This window comes from Anser brachyrhynchus (assembly GCF_964034855.1).
Source record: "Anser brachyrhynchus genome assembly, chromosome: 9".
Classification (NCBI taxonomy): Eukaryota; Metazoa; Chordata; class Aves; order Anseriformes; family Anatidae; genus Anser; species Anser brachyrhynchus.
This window is the reverse complement of record NC_137703.1, coordinates 11982859-12002564: the sequence shown is the minus strand read 5'-3', so window position 1 is coordinate 12002564 and position 19706 is coordinate 11982859. Positions and strand designations below refer to the sequence as shown.

At 46.1% G+C, this 19706-nt stretch overlaps 1 protein-coding gene and 1 long non-coding RNA gene across 5 annotated transcripts in view; one reads left to right on the top strand and one right to left on the bottom strand.

Moving 5' to 3' along the window:
• The window catches only part of LOC308199461, a 54708-nt gene extending 43208 nt beyond the window's left edge, over positions 1-11500 (bottom strand). Inside the window, exon 1 of one of the 3 annotated variants that reach the window (XR_013954666.1) lies at positions 10297-11500. This is a non-coding gene — a long non-coding RNA (uncharacterized lncRNA). The remainder of the gene's footprint in view (positions 1-10296) is intronic. The other 2 variants (XR_013954667.1, XR_013954668.1) reach the window with 2 other exon arrangements.
• Positions 11501-11681: 181 nt separating this feature from the next.
• Positions 11682-19588, top strand: GMNC (geminin coiled-coil domain containing; the record flags this gene model as incomplete). 2 transcript variants are annotated; one of them, XM_080603648.1, is made up of 5 exons in its annotated part: positions 11682-14884; positions 15845-16004; positions 16097-16182; positions 17320-17436; positions 18944-19588. In XM_080603648.1, the coding sequence occupies exons 1-5, from the start codon at positions 14882-14884 to the stop codon at positions 19586-19588; spliced, it is 1011 nt and encodes a 336-aa protein (XP_080459774.1). In that variant the 5' UTR covers positions 11682-14881. The 2 variants fall into 2 exon arrangements, with proteins under 2 accessions (XP_080459774.1, XP_080459773.1); XM_080603647.1 differs by lacking the exon at positions 11682-14884 and having other exon boundaries at positions 15288-16004.
• Positions 19589-19706: the final 118 nt, after the last annotated feature.

The following is a 19706-nucleotide window of genomic DNA, read 5'->3' as shown; positions in this document are numbered from 1 at the left end:
TTCCAACCTACAGCAGCGCAGTCAGCCAGGTGAGCTCAAACCACCTTCAGCAGCCACTTGAGTTTACACGTGGGTTTCCCACATGTTGGTCTCCAACTCGCCTGCAGCATCCTCTCACAGGCAGTGATAAGAAATAGCTGAGGGACAGGCACCTCTTTGGCCCAACATCTGTTTCTGCTCTAACCATCTAAGCACAGCCTCCACTAAGAAAAGCTATGGCTGTACCTGGGAGAACTATATTCCGAACATGCATACAGACTCTATCCACTAATTAACTGTTCTACCTCATTACATTTTAAGACAATGATAATTGCCACGTGCATCGTGGTATGACACCAGCGTGGCAGCCACGAGACAGTCAGCAGGGCAGTGCCCAGCAGCACATGAGCCGTGTCCTGTGTCACTGTCCCACACCCTGGGCAGGCTCCAGCTACTGCCTGGTGTGAGTGAAATCCTGCTCTTACCTAAGCAGGAACCCACAAAATCATAGAAAAACTAAGGCTCAATTCCAAACTTAGATCATGCTTCTCAGGACCTGCTCCAATCAAGTTACGAAAACCTCCAAGAACAACGATTTCACAGCCTCTCTAGCCCCTGCTCCGGTGTTTAGTTACCCTTATCATGGCTTTTTACCCCCTCATATCTAGTTCTAATGTAACTTGTCTCAGTTTTTGGCCACTTGACCTTTCACTGTGCGTGTCTGAGAAGAGCCTTCTCTGCACTCCCCCATGGCAGTGGAAGACCACAGTCAGACTCCCTCAGCCCATTCTCCAAGCTAAGCAAGCCCAGCTCCCTCACGCTCTCCTCACACATCACGTGCTCCAGCCTCCTGACCAACTCAGCGGCCCTCCTGCTGTATTCTCCAGCTTTTTAGCACCTTTCTTGTACTGCGAAGACCAAAACTAAATGAAGTACTTCAGATACAGCTTCACCAGTGCCTAGCAGAGGTGAGCAGGCATGCCCAGGATACAGGTAGCCTTCACTGCCCGCTTCTGCTTTGCCTGGGTAGTCACAGACAAGTTGTTTGTTGGTTGTCTGAAATCATACATCCCTGTTGTTCTTTCTGCTGCCTAATATTAAAATTGCTGTCTTTCTATCCTCAACACTTCCAGTCAAGCAAACTACGAGAACCTTAAAATTGTTTTAAATTCACTATGATCCAGACAGCAACAAGCCCACTCTTCCTGGAGACCATGCACACCCATGGGAAAAAAAAATAGCCTCTAACTACACCATTTTGAGTTCTGTGGCATAGCCCGATTCACTTGTGAAAGACCAACAGATGGACAGAAAGAGACACCCTCCTCCCCCTTTCACTGGTATCAATTCCCATTAAACACTCCTGTGTCCAGACTACGCATGCTGACCGCTCAATGCAGAGAAAATTGCAATTCACCTTGATAAACTTCCTAACAAGTTCTGTGTGCCTCCCTCCTTCTTCCTCTACCAGCCACGCACGCTCTAAATTTTCCTCTAATTAAGCCCGTACTAAGCACCGAAAATCTGCAGGGTCCTCTCAGACATCCCTTGTCCCTTTCTGTGGGGACCCTCCGGTTCCCCAGTGGTAAGCCCACGGGCAAAAAGCTGACATCTGTGCGGCAGCTCGCCGGCTGCAATCGCAGGTACAGCATGTGTTGCACCTTGAACTACCGTCTCATTTCAGACCCCACCGTTGAGACCAATTAAGTACAGAGCATGCAAGGAGCCGACTGAGTGTCGCGTGCTGACTATAACCACAAGGACTTAGAGGCCACAAATCTGTTATTACCAAGCTGTTCCTGAGAGCAGCATGCTGCCTGCTAACAAAAAGGATAGATTAGGATCAATCAGGTCTCCCTCTGGCTTGTCAGTGGGACTTTGGACCACAACTTCCACCCAAAACTTTCCTCTTCTGCTTCTGAACACCTAGCCAACTCCAGGCTAACAAGGTGTCTGCTGAGTCAAGCATGAGCTGAACCATATGTTCATAATTAGTTAACTTCTTGCTTTGTCGCTAGAGGCACTATCAATAAATCAGCGACAGCCCGTAGTGGCCTTAGGAGATGCAATGAGCCACCCCCAGCCAGCACACACCCCTCCCTGCCACACAGGCGAGCGGCCGAATTTCATTCCAGCTGTGGCATTGTGAAGTGAATTACCTTTATCCTCAATTTAAAAAGCCAGCATGAAATCAAGAGACTCGAGAAAAAGAATAGAGAGAAAGAAAGAAAAGAGGAAGGGGTGGGAGCAGAGGGAAAAATCCTAGCAGGTCAACTCAAAAAAGCCTGGTGAGTGACGGGCTACAGGGATGTACCTGCTTAACCCGTTGCTGTAAGGCTGCCTGATGGCAGCGTGCTGACTTCCAAAGCCATTTCATCTCTTATTCCTCAGTGCTGCAGTCAGAGGTTTCTTGTTAAACACTGAAGGGGGGACTCAGTGATATAGTTGTTTCTAAACCAGTCAAACATAATGTTAAGTAGCAGCCCAGCCAGTAGGTAAAGCAGAACTAGGGCCACCAGCTTGAGGGAGAGACACAGTGGCTGGGAACACTGCCACGAGGCGAGTGTGCTGCACTGAACGCTGTGCTCAGCCTCGTACGTGAGCAACAGCAGCACGACTAGGGGATACCTTGCAAACAACCGAATTTCCAGTGGGCTGCACAGCGGTCATCTGCACTCACTGCTCCACTCTGAACCTCAGGAGATGCAATTATAGGGAGGAAAAGAAAAACACTTTTTAAGTATCAGTGAAAACGGTAAGTTATGATAGGCCCAGTGGTGGGCCAGTCATAAGTGTGCCACACAGAAAAAGCTCCTGTGTTTTCTGTTCATTGATATCAGACTGAGATCAGGTACTGCTCTGATTTGGGATGGCACAGGGCAATCGTCATGCTGCCTGCACTAAGCCACATTCCCTGTATCAATGGAGAGTGCTGGAGACTTCCAGAAAGGGATCCACAGCACTTTAATCAGGAGCCTGCCCATCCTAGGGGCCTCACACCTCCAAGCACTACAGAGATTCTTTGTAGGAAAACCAGCCTAACTTAAGGACTTAGACTCAGATGACCTGAATATCACTGAAAACTAAGTGCTTAAATGATTGTAGTTAACTGCTGGTGCAATCAGCCTTCCTGCACCAAAACAAAGTCTGTGTTTGCAGTGTTCCAGTTAGCAACTTGTGTTTGGTTAGAGATGCACTTGATGCTGTAAGGCAGAGGAAGTGCTATCACCCTCAATTTCACAAGCAACTTTTTTTTTATTATTTATTATTTATTTCCCTCCCCTCCTTTAGATAGTCTCTGGAAGCTCCCCAGCTGCCTGTGCGCACCCTGAAACACTCTCCTCCCCACAGCCCAGCACTCCTCCCCCATTCAGATCCAGGAACTGGCACCCTCTCAGGCAATCTCAGAATAAACTTGACACATCCCAGAGGATGTGGAGAAAAAGATTCAAGATTCTTTACAGCCAAAAGCAAGCAAGAATAACTTTCTAGCCCAGCGGTCAGGATATACCTCCCAGATGAAGACAACTCATGTCCTGCTTCCAGCACTGTTTCAGATTTTACAGTAAATATTTGCTGGCCAGAACCCACAAACAGCTGCTAGTGCTGAATTGAGAGGCTGGCCCTTCCCTCCCAGACAGGTGCTTTAACTGGGGGTCTGGAGCCCTGCTCTTGGTTGAGTATTCTCCCTTTGCCAGGAGGCTCTTTTTCTTCATTTTGATGCACTAAAAGAGAAAACAACCAACTATGGAAAAAAAAAAAACCTCCTACATAATTTTAGAACACTTCTACATTTTAGTTATCAAACCTATTCACTGAAATTTTCAGTTCTGTCCAATAAGTGGGGAAAATGTATTTATTTTTACATGCTCTCCTCTGTCACTGACACACCTGAACGAAAACCAAACAGAACTACGTTGTTCTGAAAAAGGCTGAGTTTTAAAAATCTGGACTAATTAAAAATCAGTCTTCTATAAAACACAAGTAGCTAGAGAGACACCATTGATTTTGCCAGAGTTCCTTGATCTTTTTGTTTCACTTTCACTAAGTATTAAGTAGTCTTGCCAATCAGTCACTTTGTGTAACCACATTGAAACCATGACATGGCCTCTAAACCCTTCAGGGGAAAACCAAAAACAAACAAAACAACAAAAACAAACAAACAAAAAACCAACCAAAAAGGATGTTAAACCTTACTATCACAGCCAAACTGCCACACTCAAAAACCTACATTCAGCTTACACACATGCACATTTTAACCACAGAAGTTTTGCTTTCCTATCTGGCAGTACAGTGTCTGGTTGCTTTTGGGTGATAAACACAACAACTTTATTCCACCCCAGATAAAAATGGAATTCATCCAGTATGCAGAGCTGGGCAATGATGTGGAAGCACAGATGCTGGGATCTCAAGAGTACCTGAACATCTTCAGGTGTCATGAACTTCTTTCAGGAAGCGATGGCTTGCTATCTCCATGCTGCTTGACTATGACTATATTAATACAACTGCTGTACTTGGGCAACATTAACATCAGACTTACAAAGAAAGACCAATCACTAGTTGTAGACTCTAAGAAGACAATGCCTAAGTGGAAGCTGGGATCCTGACATAGAACTGCAAATATCTATCACTGTTTCTTCATTTATAAATGCCATTGAAGAATAAACTGTTGGAGTAAGTCTTTAAAGTAATAGCTAGTAGCTTACAACGACAGCCCACTGAAATGCAAAAACAGACTTTCATGAAGATTTTTTTTCAAATATGACTGAAAAGAACTTCCGAAATCTTTAATCACTTAAAATATGCACTTCATAACCTAATTACAGAAACCAAGTCTGCAGAATCTGAGTACACATCCGTCTGCTACCTCCACACTTTTTTTTCCTTTCCTTCTGTACTAGAGATATTTCACTATATGAAAGAGTTGTCTTAAGGCACAAATTTCAGGGACTGTATTTACACAATTACTTAAGAATGTCTGCTTATAAGGTCTTAGGGTTGCAAAAACAAACAAATAAGAAAACAAAAGTTTGGTTTTTTTTTTCCTTTTGATTTAAAAAGCAGGCCAACAGCAACTTTGCTCCACTGAAGCAAATACACAGATCAAATTATTTATGCCATTAGATGAAATCAACCAGTTCTTCTGGATTTGGAAAATGCTGGTCAAAGAATATAACTTTGTTTGGGGGAGCAGAGGACACACGATGGATCTGGACTTATTGATGGAAATAATCTGGTGAATAATTGTGCTCGGTGAAAAAGTGACAGAACTGCCCACTGCTCCCAGGCTGTCCCAAAAATAAAACCTAAATCCAATTGCAAGAACTTGAGTGAAGGCTCCCTGATTTATTCCACTCCACAACCTCGATCTGCTTGTGTGGGAGCAGATGGAGGGATGCTAGCAAGCCCTCTAGCGTCCACACATTGCACAGCTCTATAAAACACACCACCACGCAGGGGATGCCTGAAAACCAAAACATTTTCAGCAACGCCTTATCCCTCCTCACTCACGGCAGCAAACCACTTCTTTGAAGGAATAAAGTCTATGATCACTGTTACTCCTGAAAATAAAAATACCTGCGCTTGCAGAGGGCTATTCATCGGTCAGAACATCTAACCCAGCATTTTCTTCACCACACATTTTGGCATAAATTGATAAACAAAGAGATAAAGCGACTTGCTGAAGGCTATCCCGCAGGCAGTAGCTGGCCCAGAATTAGTACTGTAGAGCCTTTCAGCTCCCCAGTGAAAGATTTTGTTCTGGGGGGCTCCAGCTTCTTTGTGCCTGACGCATCAGGTGTGCTCGCCAGACACCTCCTTGTAGGTTCTGGGTGCTGGGGGTTTCACCTAGGTCTAAGCTCTGTTACTGAAAAGTAACTCCCTTGATGTTTGACAAATTACAGAACAACAGCCAAAACTTCAAAAACCTCATGAACTTGGGTTCTTATCCAAATTGCATGGCTCAGTTCCACCTTGCATCCACAGAAACAGAAAGGCACAGACACAAAGTGAATGCCTGCGGAGCGTCTGCAGCACTTCAGCAGAATACTGAGAAAGAGACCACAAGCTTTGGAGATGCATAGCACAGCACGAGGACAGAAGCCAAAATCCAGTGGTGGGCATCAGGAGTTTCTGTGGCCCATATCAGAATGCTTGGAGGCCAGAATGTCACAAACACAAACGAGTCTCCAGGACCAAGGGCAGGGAGACTCCATGGAAACTGTAAAATGTACAAGGATTCATTTTCCCAAAGCCATGTTTCAGAGAAACAGCTGTGTTTTCCACACAAGCCCTACACGAAAGTTCTTACTGCAAGGTAGAGTCTCCTCAGAGAGTATATCCCCTGGAAGAGGGAAGAAGCAAGGGATTTGGAGGGCAATATGCCACATCAGGAGAGTATGACACAGGAACCCTGAGCCAAGAGAAGTCTCTTCTCTGAAGCCTACCCCGCAGCAGCTTACTAATCTCATTTCTATCCCTGTTGTACTATTACATTTTGCAATGCAATTGCACAAGTGTAAAATCACAGTGAGGCATCGATGAATCCTGCTCTCTCATCCACGGGCAGTTAAAAACCAAACATTTCTCTTGTTTCTTATTCACTCTGAGGTCTTTTTACATTGCTTTGGCATAGTAAAAGGCTGCCAAGTGGATGCAAGCCTCCCCCACCACCTCTTTCACCTCCAGGATAGCACAGAGTATAACTGTACAAAAAATCCTGCTAGCAGTCAATATCTGCTGCACATCATTGCTGCAACAGAGCCCACACTGCCATTGAAATGTGTAAACTTTTCCTTAAAATGAAATTTCAGCAAAAATTCAGAGGAGAAAACAGCTCTGATGTGTTTGGAATGGAATTCTTCTTTTAAAAAGCTTTGGGATTTGGAAGACATTTACTCTTTTAATCCATTATATCAAAATCATTGACAAAATCACAATGAAACATTTTGTTCCTTCCTAAAAACAAAAACCAAAGAGGAAAAAAAAATCTTTCACAGAGAATTAAAAAGCATTCAGGTTTCATTCCAACGAGCTGGGCGTCAGGACCTCAGCATTCTTTGAGAAAAGAGATTATTGTCTCCAGCCAGCTCTGGTGTAAGCCTGTAAAATCCTCTGCCAATCTTTTAGATGAATTACCAGCCAACTAATTTCTTTTCATCACCAGTTCATCGAACACTACCTGCACGGACTAGGAGCTGGAGAGTTTGTGTATACGGACAGAGCTGTTTTACTAGAATGTCTCCCTAGTGACTTACTGTTTTAACTCAGCCTTTGAATGGCGTGCACAAAAACCCTGACATCTTTCTCAGCTCGTGACAACAACATCCTTCACCTTCTGACCCCCAACACATTTCCACGCATCCTGGGATCTTTCATTCATTATTGATTAGGGAAGGCAGCGCTATACAGCTCTGCAATGAAGAGATGCCCTCACATATATTTACTCAGATCAGAGATCTCTGCCAAGCCTCCCAGCTGCCAGCCAAGAATGAAAAGTGCCCAGCACTACACCCAAGGAGAGATGGAGGGGAGCCAGACTGCCAGCTCCTGAGCACCAGCCAAGAGGAAAAGCAGCACTAAATAGGTGAAGTCCAGTCCATAGGTACCGGCAATACGGTGCACATCTGAGAGCCCACAGACCAGGTTATGAAGCAGGCAGATGCATGCATCAGTGGCTGATGAGACATGGAGCCCCATCCAGCTCTGCATCTGGTCCCATGAAAATTCATCCCAGTTTGGATGAAACCCACGAGCTAAGCTCTTCTGGCAGGTCTCCCTGCAAAATAGTTTGACTTCGACAGAAAACACCATGGAAAAAAACATGGCTTCTCAGCACACCATTGTTTCTCTCATACACTCAGCAATTTCACCCAAACCGTGATTGATGCTCAACCCTCATAACACAGTCGAGAGAAACTGTTTCTATGATCTGTCATTTAACCACAGGGCTACCTCAGTGCATTTGTTTGCACCGCAGAAGCAGAGTTCTGTGATGAAAAGGTTACTTAGCTGCAGCATGGCAACTCGGCTCAGTGGTAACCTCTGGATGGAGGAAAACAAACACAGTAGTAGCGTGCTGCTGATGCCACGTAAAGAGGAGGCTTCAGTTCCAAAACCACATCAAGGTTTGTGTTAAAACTCCCACCCAATTAGTCCCTAAAACTCACGAAAGAAGTTTTCTGTTCAAAAATAACATCACTTTTGTAGAGCCCAGCGGTCACAGCCAAGAACAGAGGGATTCATTTGACCACGGGCTATATGACTGCATTTGTGACTACACTAATATAAAATCTAAGCAGACACACCATTCCTGATGGAGAGATGAGCAACTGAACACAAAGATGCAAAGAATGACCTGGGCATACAAAGTAAATTGGTGACACAAAGCTCCCATGAATCCCGTTAAAGACTCTGCTAAAAAGAAAGACAACAGACAATCCCAGGAGCTTGTCTGAAACCTCAGAACAAACACTGCTACCCCTGTATAACATCAGACCCAGGAGCAGAACGTATTTACTTTTTATACAGCTATCAGACTGGCAATAGCAACAGGTTCCCACTCGTAGTTTTCGAGAGAACCTATCAGGATGTCAAGAGGCAGACATGAGATCGGTGTCTCTTTAGGGCCTTATTTTTATGTTACAGTTCCAGCTCCTCCAAAGGAAATAGCAAGACACCTACAATGTAAAGGGACTGGGATTTTTTCTGAGATAAACACAAAAGCAGTGCAATTAGTGTCCTCCTGTGATAGAGCATCTAGAAGAAAACTCCAGAATGATAGAAAGTTTTCTTCTATTTATTTTATTACCATGATACTCTCACCCTCAATGACACAGTATAGCAGTGAATTCTATAAGCATATCCCATGCTACATAGAAACAGCACTTTCTATTTGTCTTTTCACTTCAGGAGATGATTACTCATTCCCACATCTGGAAGTATGATAAACTGCCATCTAGAGTGCTCCACACTGAAGAAAGATGAGATCTAATTGCTAGAGGCGTGTTGTTCCTCAGATGATCAGGAAAACAGAAAGATGATTACAAAACCAAACAAAATCAGCATAGATCGTTGCTTATAAGCACATCGAGACGGCAAACACCCAGGCTGAAAAAGAACCACATAAGCTAAAGTCAAAAAAAAGCAGAAGAGACTAATCTCCACTAATAAGTTTAGATAGGAAGTTAGAATAACATTTCAAACTGTCAAGAAATAAGAAGTAGTACCGGTGTCATAAAAGAATATATGGGAGGGTTGTCATTAAAATTTTTATGAACTGACTGCCTAACAAAACCAGGATATGGGACAAGATGACTCACAAGCCCCTTCAAGTCCTAGGCTATCACAAGTTGTTATCTAGGGTTTAGCTAACAGATCTCTCTCTGAAGCAGGGATCTTCTGTCCCTCTTAAAACAGCAGTTACGTCCACAGGAGACAACCAGGCTGAGCAGTTAACAGAACACGGGTGATGACAGATGGGTGAGCACTTGTGCACACAACACATGGCACACAAACACCTCTTATATTATTCAAGCACATTGCTTATATACTTCATCTGTAAGGATATTCTTATACATAAGAAGCATGCTACCTATGTATAAAGTTAACATTTTCAGATAAATCTGAAGCATGGCTGCGAATTTATGGAAGTCCATTTATAGAAGAAAACGTGATGCAATGGTAATGTGATTTTCCACTTTAAAATTAAGCATGTCCAATAAAGAACATCCTTTCAAAATCCTAATGTCTGCATAGGGTGATAATAAGTTCCTTGCAATGCTACTATCCAGAGGATAAGCGTGGAAGATGACTGCAAATTGGGAAGCGTATAAGCTTCTCAGGACCTTAAGCACTATAGGACACTTTCTAAAAGTCCGCAAATACTGTCAAAGCCATTCAAGATTAACTAAAATTAAGAGATACTCATTTGGCTTTTCATTATTTAATTTGAGCGCACCCAGCACTATGTGCATATAAATCCATCAAATAATATCCATTACTCAAATTAACTTTCTATATCATCACAATGTTACCCTTTTCCATGTTGCTGCTAAAATACAACTTATTTCCTTTGGAGAGTTAAAAAATAACAAGTGACCCTTTTCAGAACACAGCAAACTAAACACTAGTAATACCAAATTCACTTCTGGGGAGCTGTCAGAGGTAAATCTCATCCAGCGTGCATGCACCAGAAAACACAGAAATGCAATCACAAATATCTAAATGTACTGTGTGCCTTCATTTCAAACCACAAGAAAGCGTTGAAGCCACCAAAAGAATCATGTCTGTGTAGTATAGACTCTATCACTGACTCACCGTCCTCACTGTGAGAAACCACAGGCAAATCCAGAAGGGTCTGTTACAGTTTTTTGGTTGTCTTTTGAATTTGTTTGCTTCCAAATACTTTTGAAATACCACAGTGCTACATTGCATAAAAACAGCAGAGCTGGAGCTCAACAGACTGGGGCTCAGTTTGATAGACTGCATTTTACACCTGTGGACTTCATTTGTTGTATTTACTGCCAGCTGACAACAATTTCCAAACTGGTCACTCACCTGAGAGAGTGATAGAAAAGCTAAACATTAGCTTAAAATGTACCAGGAAGAAATAAAAGTTTTACCAATATTCTTCTCTAAAACGTTGGTGAATTACACAGCAGACTTGAGCAATTTTTGTCATCCATCTAAGAAACAGGTCAATGTCAGCTGGAATATTCTCTGAGATGGGTCCCTGTGGTGTATATATTATGGGAAGATTGTAAAAGAGCATGCCTTATTTGACTTAAAAGCAAGGGAAACGACAGTACGTGACAGCACTCTGCAGAGACATCAAAGATAAACACTACAGAGGAACAAGGACTGTCTAAATTCAAGCAAGATATTGGCACTAGGACAAAAAGGATTATAACTGCTATGAATACATTCAGTCAGGAAACTAGGAAGTGCCTAGCCATCAGAGCCCAGAGAGCCTCTCAGTAGGAATGACATAAGGAAAATAACCTAATTAGTTTTAAGAGGGAGATTGAAAAAATATGAAAGTAAACAGCAGGGGATTAGGTTTGGGAAGTGCCTTTTAGACCTGTGTTTGTGGATGAAGACTAATCACAGAAACAATCAGGACCTGTATCTGAACAAATTTCCACTGAAAAGCATTCCTGCAAATTAGTCTCATCAGGCTTAACTAATCACACATTTAGTTCACAAACATCATCACAGATTCATGCAAATACCAGATACCTGTATGAACCCCAGTATAGGTCCAATACTGGGACATATTATATGAGCCTTTTTTTTTTTTTTTGCCACCAATACACTTGCCATTCCTAAGAGGGATAAGAAGCACTGTAGCAGCAATATGACAGAATAAATGAAGAGGCTTTTGGGTGAGTCTAGACATCTGTGCAGGTGGTAGCATGAAAAGTAAGACTGACTGAGGTAAATCCAGAAAAATAATAATATTTACAAATAGTTTAAGAAAACTTTTATACTTCTGTAAACCGTCACTTCTGGAAGCCAGTTCACAATCGTCCAAACACAATTTTAGAGCCATTTCTACATAGAAATGTGTTAAATCAGAAAAATCCAAGGAGGATTAGCTTCATTATTATCATTTAAACAAAAATAATAATAAAATTTAATGAAAATTAAATTTAATTCAAACATTGATAAATGTATGTACACAGAATCCGACAGTAATACTACAGTATTCACAAATGTCTCATCCCTGAACTTTCACTCCAACTAAAGTGCCAGATTAACTACAACAAGCAGTAAGAGCTCTGAGACTAGCTGCCTCAGATAAACGGGAAAAGAATTAGCAGGTGATTGTTACTTGGTTTTGTTTTACATGATGCATTGATGTATAATTGCTAATGTGACTTGAAGCTTTTCTATCATCATATGTAACATCCCCAGCCACTTTGCAAAATTAGCTCCTTCTCTCTTACACCAACTGCATTTGGCCTTCCCTTGACGGAATATCACTCAGAAGTTAACTCCCCAAACCTATGAGGCAGTTAGGCTCTGATATGGCAGCCTGTTACCATGTACCATCTTTCATTCTCGGGCATGGAAACCATGATGCAGGGAGTCAAAATGAATCAGTTGAGCTTAGAAAGCAAAGCCAACAGTATAAAACCAACAAGATGCCAGCTTTGTAGATGCAACAATGGGGTGACCACAGGTTTTGTTCATACCTGTTTTTCACTCAGTGTGTCCACACTCCTCCTACCACTTCTCAGAGACAAATAGCATGCCAGAGCACACATGCTTCAGCCAAGAGGAAGCACAGAGCTCCCAGCGTTGTGCCAGGCAAAGGGCCACCTAGTAGCAACTATGGGCCAGCATAGAATGAATCATAAAATCATAGAACGGCTTGGGTTGGAAGGGACCTTAAAGATTATCCAGTTTCAAACTCCCTGCCACATGCAGGGATGCCACCCATTAGAACAGGTTCCTCAGGGCTTCATCCAACCCGGCCTTGAACACTTCCAGGGACAGGGCATCCACAACCGCTCTGGGCAAACTGTTCCAGTGCCTCACCACCCTCTTAAGTGAAGAATTTCCTCCTAGCCTCTAATCTAAGTTCCCCCTCTTTTAGTTTAAAACCATTCCCCCTTGTCCTGTCATCATCTGATTGAGCAGCAATCCACCCACCCAGGTCCACAAAGCAGGAAGGAAACTTCCCCTGCACCTGCAGACATGCTTTTAAGACACTCGGCGCACCATGAGGAACGAAACGTGAAATGAAATCGCAGGGGAATTTCTGGACCAGATGATGTGGAGGTCTTTTGCAACCTTAGTAACTCTATGACTGGGGGGCATTACAAGAGGCAGCCCCTGCGCAGGGGGTATCTGTGGTACCCACAGGGCCGAGCAGAGCCGCCTGCAGACCCCAGGGGAGGCCCACATGCAGGAACACCCCCAGGCTGCCCTGGCTGAGGCAATGCCCCCTACAGCCACCATTGCCCCCCCAGCCACCATCCCCCCGCTCAGCAGACGCTGGCTGATGACGTCACCGGGCCCGCTCGCCTCTCCCAATGGCGGGGCCCGGCGCTCCCGCTGCCTGAGGCAGCCCCAAGATGGCGGCTGCCTCGGCCGGCCCGGGGCCGAAGTCGCAGCCCCTGGAGGGGCTCCCGGGGACGGGCGGGCACCGCGCGGCCTCGGCGCCTCACGCAGCGCTGTTGCGGGCCCCGCCGTCCCTTCCAGCCCGCCCGAGGCTGCCAGGCCCGCTGCCTCTCCCGCCCTGCGGCCTCTGGGGGCTTTGCCTGCCTGCCCACGGCCCTTCCCCAGGGCGTTAGTGCCCCGGGTGTGAGGGAGCAGCCGCTGCTGCATAGCCCTGGGAGGCCCCTGAAGCAGTCCAGAGAAGGGAATAAAAACAAGCCAAGCACAGCAGTACGGGGCCCTGATGCCCACTGGGAGCATTTCGTTGTGCTTGTGGTCCTGGCGAGCCCCCCAGCCAAGCTGGCACCTGAAGAGCGGGGGTTATTGCAGCAGTTAGGGGACAGACTGTGCAGAGCTGGGGTTTAGGAAAGCTGACATAGCTTGGTGACCCAAGGCTGGGTGTGGTGTGGCTCTGGAGCGCAAGCCCTTTGTAAAATGCCTCTCTTGGAAGAAAACATAATCGAGGCGGGTGATGGCAGTGATTTAATTTGGCATAGCCACCAGTTTACCTTGGGCAGCAACCTAGGAAAGTATGCCAATAAGAAAAGAATATAAGTGGCCCCCTTGGTTTTTATTGTCCCTGAGCCTTGCTAAATGGGTAACAGCACTGAGCATCCTTCATGGGGGAAATGAAAGACCGTCCCATATGCCAGCCTGGCCTGCCTTTGGCCCTGCCTCACTGTCAGCTGGCTGCAGCTTGTGTCCTCAAGCAGGTCGGGTCACCTCCCTGAACAGCCCTCACCATGGCAGGAGGCAGGATCCTGACCAAACAACTGCTCTGCTGTTAGCCTTATTCACACCATCCCCTGTGCTATTCAAAGACAGACCCTCACTGAAGAGGTTTTTGACTTTTTTTTTTTTCCCCCTGGGAAAATCCAAAGTCTATCTACAGATTTTAGTTGTCATGGAACTGCTTTGAGTTAGAGGTGACTGTATGCAGACAATCTGTTACACACCTGCATATGGCTTTTGCAACATTACCCTGTATGACAGTAAATCTTACACCATTGACACTGCATTTTTATCCTGAGATCTTCTCCTGGAAACCTGGGGCTTGACAGCAATCAAATTCCCAATAAAGTGAGACTTTTGCAGAAGCTTGTCATTGCAGACTGTATTGCTCTGAAATCTGTGCTTTCTTTCTCATCAGAACTGTCCACAGAACTGCCCTGGATCATGTTTGCTTTTACACACCCCCAGGAAATTGTGGAAAACTCACTCCCTCAGCCAGGCATGTTGGACAAACTTGCTTCCTTCTGCTGGATTTTACAGCTGCAAACAAGGCTTCAAAACAAATCAAAACAAAACAAAACAAAAAAACCTTACTAGTAACACCAACAGCCCTGCTCTGAACGTGTGGGATGCTTCCCTGGATCCCTGCTCATTTCCTGGAGTGAAACTCAGACACACCAGCTCAGTGCTGTCCTGAAGTGTGTGGAGGCTTTTTTTTCCTCTCTCTCCTTCTTTTCTTTTCCCTCCTTCCTTGTGTTGATTTGTGGGGCCAGAATGACTTTGATTTCAGCAAGTTTGCTGTTTATTCACGTCACAAGTTTGACAGCTTTACACCAAATCAGATTGCTGGGTTTCAGGAGAGCTCTGAGGCGTCACTGGGAGCTCCTTTAGATTAAACTCGCCTCCCCGGTCTCCCCCCTCTCCCCCTCCTTCAGAGCCATTTAAACCTCGCTGGGGCTTTAACAGAAACGTGCTCCCAAGACCTGCATTTCATTCTGCCTCTAACATGGTAAGTGCTCTTTGCATTTCTCTCGACCTGGAGGCAGAAAAGGAGCAGCTGGTCTCTTTGCCTTGGGGCTTTGCAGGAGGTTTTGTGCCCTCTAATATGGGGAAGGAAGAGGGCTCTCCTCTACCTGCAGGAGCAGTCCCTGCTGCTTTGCCTTCCCAAGGATGAGCAGATTCCCCTCTCGAGGCTCCAGGCTCTGCCGTTGCTTTGCAGAGATTCAGATCGTGCTTATTTGGAGGGAAAAGGGGTGACTCCAGAGACAACCCCCAGGCTTTGCTACTGTGCAGTCTGGGACTCCTGCAGAACGGCAGGGGCAGAAAAGAGAGCAGGCAGCCTGGAGGTGACTCCGCTAGCTTTGTGCAGCTGTAGACCTGAATCAAGCCCCCAAGGTGGGACGAATGAACCGGCCGAGGACAACCTGGCTCCTCTCTCCATCTTAAACCCGCTCAGGACCGTAGCATTTCCCAAGGCACCGCAGGAAACTCAGCCCCCTCCCTGGCACACCTCTGCTCGGAGCCCCTCTGCCACGGGGGGCTGCGGCGGGGGCGGCACCGCCGGGTGCCCAGCGGCTGAGAGCGGGGCGCTGCGGTGCCGCCGGGCCGGGGGGGGACATGGGGGGGGCCGGGTCCCCGAGCGGGCACCCGGGGCGGGGCTGGGAGCTGCCGGGGGGGGCAGCGGTGCCCTCCTGAGCCAGGCACCTGAGCGAGCCCCAGCTGGGACAGAGGGGAAGGGGTAAGGGAGGGAATAAGGGGAGAGGGGAAAGGGGGGAGCCCTTCCCCACCGAGGGGGGACCCTGCCGGAGCGATGGGATGCTCCTCACCGGGATGCGCCCCGCTGAGGGTCCAGAGGAGGGCTGACACCGCCTCCCCCCCGGGGCTTGCCGCAGCCGGAGGGGCAGGAGAGAGGAGAGGGGGGACCCAGCCGCCGGCCCCCCCATCCCCACGACCCCTTTTCCTTCCGCAGAGCGGCAGCCGGCCGTGCCCGCAGCTGGACTTCAGCGGGGGGCCGGGCTGCTCCTGCCCCTGGCCGGCCCCCGGCGGGGTTTCCAGGGAGAGCCGGGCCGCCGTCCGCGCCGCGGAGCCGCCGCTGCACGGCCAGGGCCGGCGGGAGGCTCGGCCGCCCGGTAAGTGGGGGGCGAGGGGGGCTCGGCCCCGGCAGGGAGAGCGCCGCGGCCCCGCGGTCGGAGCGGGCTAACCCCGCGCTGCTGTCGCCCAGGCCGGCTGTGCACCCCCGAGCTCGGTGGGCAGGACGAGGCGTGGCGGGGAGACCAGCTGTCCTCCCAGCTCTACAGGAACAAGCAGGTAAGGGTGTCCCCCCCTCGGCATCCCGCACTTCGCTGCGCGCCTTCTGGGGCTGGTTCGGGGGTGGGGAGCGGGGCTGACCCCTTTCTGCGGGTTCTCCGGTCCTTGCTCGTGTTTGTCTTCCCCGTGTTGTCCCACGGAGATGGGACAGCTGTTGGGGGTTCCCTGCTCACCTTCCCCCCTCTTACTGCGCATTGCGCAGGGGAAGTCCGGGGACTTCAGGCTGTAATGTTGCGGAGCCTCATGCTGTTAACTGAAATTACACTATGTCTGTCCTCCTAATCCACCAGGATTACCTTCATGAGAAACGATTCCACCAGAATTACCTACTCATATATATGGAGAATCAACCATTTTGACCAACAAGCATTGCCTTGTAATTTTCTCTCCTTTCCTTTTTTTTTTTGTACATCGCATCAAGCAGCAGGACAAATTCTGAACAGTCCTAGATGAAGGAATTCCAGAGAGATCATTCTGAAGAAAGACCTGGAGTGATATTTTGACACATTAAAGTAAATGGAAGCTCACTTACTAATTTTAAGGTCCCTGGAATCAAATCCTAGTTCCAGACATCAGTGTACTTCGTTCTTTGGCTCTACCTTAATCATTTAAATCAGTGTTTTTCAGCCTGTGGTCAGCAGATGCCGGGTGCAGGAGATCCTGCCAATGACAATTGCATCTTCCTTCTGTATCCTATCCCCATAAATTGTTAGCCTCCAGCTCCTTTCTCCTTTTCTCCATCAGCCAACTATAAATTGGAATGAGAGGGATGTAAAAGGATGCTTACTGCCACTCAGGAGGAGATCTGGTAGCTGCTGTCATGCCCATGATGGTTTCTGGCTGTCCATGGAACTACCTTTAATTCTTTTCTGTTATTATTCCACAATTACAGGTGGTTGGTTGGTTTGTTTTTTTCCTCTCTCCAGAGTAATCTTTTCAAACACTTACTAAAGAATAAAAGTCAAAAGTGAAAACTGAACTTAGCCACTTAGATATACAGAAGCAAGAGGCTTGAGGGGATGGGTTGCGTTCACAAAGCAAACACCCAGTTCACCAAATCCAAGCAGCCTGTACCATAGGGCAATTGCTATTAAGTTACAGAGTCAACACCTATTCATCAGTATCTCTACTCCACAGCTTCAAGATACTTTGCTTCAGAAGGAAGAGGAACTTGCTAGGTTACATGAAGAAAATAATAACCTCCGACAATACCTGAATTCTGCCCTGATTAAATGCTTAGAAGAAAAAGCCAAGGTATTGTACTCAAGCCTGTTGTACAAATGTGTGCAGAAGAAACACTTTGAATAGATACATGCCATTAAAATATGTAGAAGGTCTAAGAGTGCAGACAACCTGCAGCTGAGATCTGCTTTTTAACATACCAGAGCTGTGAAATTGTTGCTCATGGGTCTCAGGTGATGGTTTCCTTCAGGAGTAATATCCTATCAGGTTCTGACTGTGGAGACATTGTAGCCCATAGCATGATTAAATTTAGGTTGTGAGTAGAGCAAGGTAAAATTATTTGGTCTAAAACTTTTTTTTTTTTTGCGGTGAGTTCAGATTTGATCATATTAAAATATTTATTGAAATTGTTTGCTTTGTCAGTTACTCCTTTGGAGGAGGATTAATTTTTCCATTTTTTATGCTTTGGGTGATTTCTTTTTTGTTTTGTTTTTGTTACCTTCCCATGATACATTTTATTCATTTACATTAGAACACTGATCTTCTCATTTTTTTCCAATTTATTAATTAGTATTATGTATATTAGTATTATACTTAGCATGTTAAAAATCTTTGTGTTTACTTTATTATTTTTTGATATTTTAATTCTCTCCCAAAAGAAAATAAAAATATGTATTTCTTGTCAACTCAAAGACTTTTTTTTTTTAAAACTATTCCAGACTTCCCCATGAAAACAAGTGATTATTTGCTCAGCTCTTTGGATTGGGCATGAGGTAAAAAGGCTTACAAAAAAATAGGGGCCTTTCCTTTTACATCCTATTCCCAGCTGACAATGTGGCACATCCATCCCTCTGCCGTGCCAAGACCTGGCTCCTGGTAGTAGAAGAGGTCTCCTTCATTGGGCCTAGCAGGGAGATGTGGCCACCCCTCGATGCTATGTGGAGGAGAGTCCAGTGTGACACTGTCATGGGAGGTGGCCAAGCAGCGAGTTCATGACATGGTAGGGACCTTCCTTGTTATTCCTGCCTTTCTTTGACCATCCCTGGGCGCCTGAAGGGCCTTCTTCCCGGGCTAGTGGCAGCCGAGGTGGATGAAAGAGCTCAGAGTTGTGGAGGCTGCAGCTCCAAGTGCTCCCTGGCTGTGAATGCACCTGCCCCAGCATGACTTACCTCAGCATCCTCCTTCTTTGTCAAGCTGCCACATTCCCCCCCAATACCCCACTCACCTGCCAAATGCTGCTGGCAGCACCAGCACGGAGAAGTGCAGCACAGCCAGACGGGAGCTCTCATTTCACGCCTTACTGAGTGAGAATGCAATCAAAGCACAGGCCTTATTGACATTGTCAAATTCTTCTCTTTCAGCAACTCGGTTGTTTCAGAGGCTGTAAGGACAAAATAATTAGTCATATTCCGTATGTTTACGGAGTCCAAAAAGAACACAGAGTGGAAAAAAATATATTTTTATAAGGACAGTAGTAACTGTTTTGCCCATCTAAAATCTGAGATCAGAAATATGTTACTTACTGGTAACTAAATAATTGACCTTTAATCTTATCTTTTTTTTTTTTTTTTTTAAATAGAAAGTGCTATCCTGCCATGGCCAAAAAAACTCTTCTATTCTCAAAAACACCAAAAGGAGATTAAAAGAGGACTACTGCTTTACTCCTCAAGAAACTCCTCATGCTTCCAAAGCCAGAAGGAACCTCTTTAATGAATTCACTGCCTGTGAAGAGCAAGCCAGTCCTGCTGTGGACAGCTGGGTCTTGCAGACCTTAGGACTGAAAGATGTCGACACCATCGATGAATCTTCAGCTAACTACAGTGCCCTGTCCTCAGACCTTGGAAAAGATTCATACTGCCTGAGCCCCGATGAAGCAATAGACTATGGCCACAGCGAAGGAGCAGCAGCAGCATATAGCTACAGCCACATGCCTCCAGCTAACAGCAGTGTCCATCCATGCAGCACGGACTCTACCTTCCTTCCCCAGTTTCCTTCAGCACCCTGTGTCTCTTCACCAGTGCCAAGTGTTTCCTCCCTCCCAGCCTATGGGTTGCCATATTTGACTAACGATTTGTCACCTAACAGAACAGAAGTGGCCTTCACAACATCTCTAAGTCCTCACCGCAATGTGAGAACACACACCTTCCACCAAGGACAAGCTTTTGTGCGCAGAGAAGATGATGGAGGATGGAGATTCACCTGGGTGCCCAAGCAGGCTGAATAAGGTACCTGCATCAAGGGTCAGCTAGAGAGGATGTAAGAGACATACACTTCACCCTGTGCTTGAGACAACTTCAGGCATCAGAAACAAGCCTGTTAAATGCTACCCTGCCACCCACCCA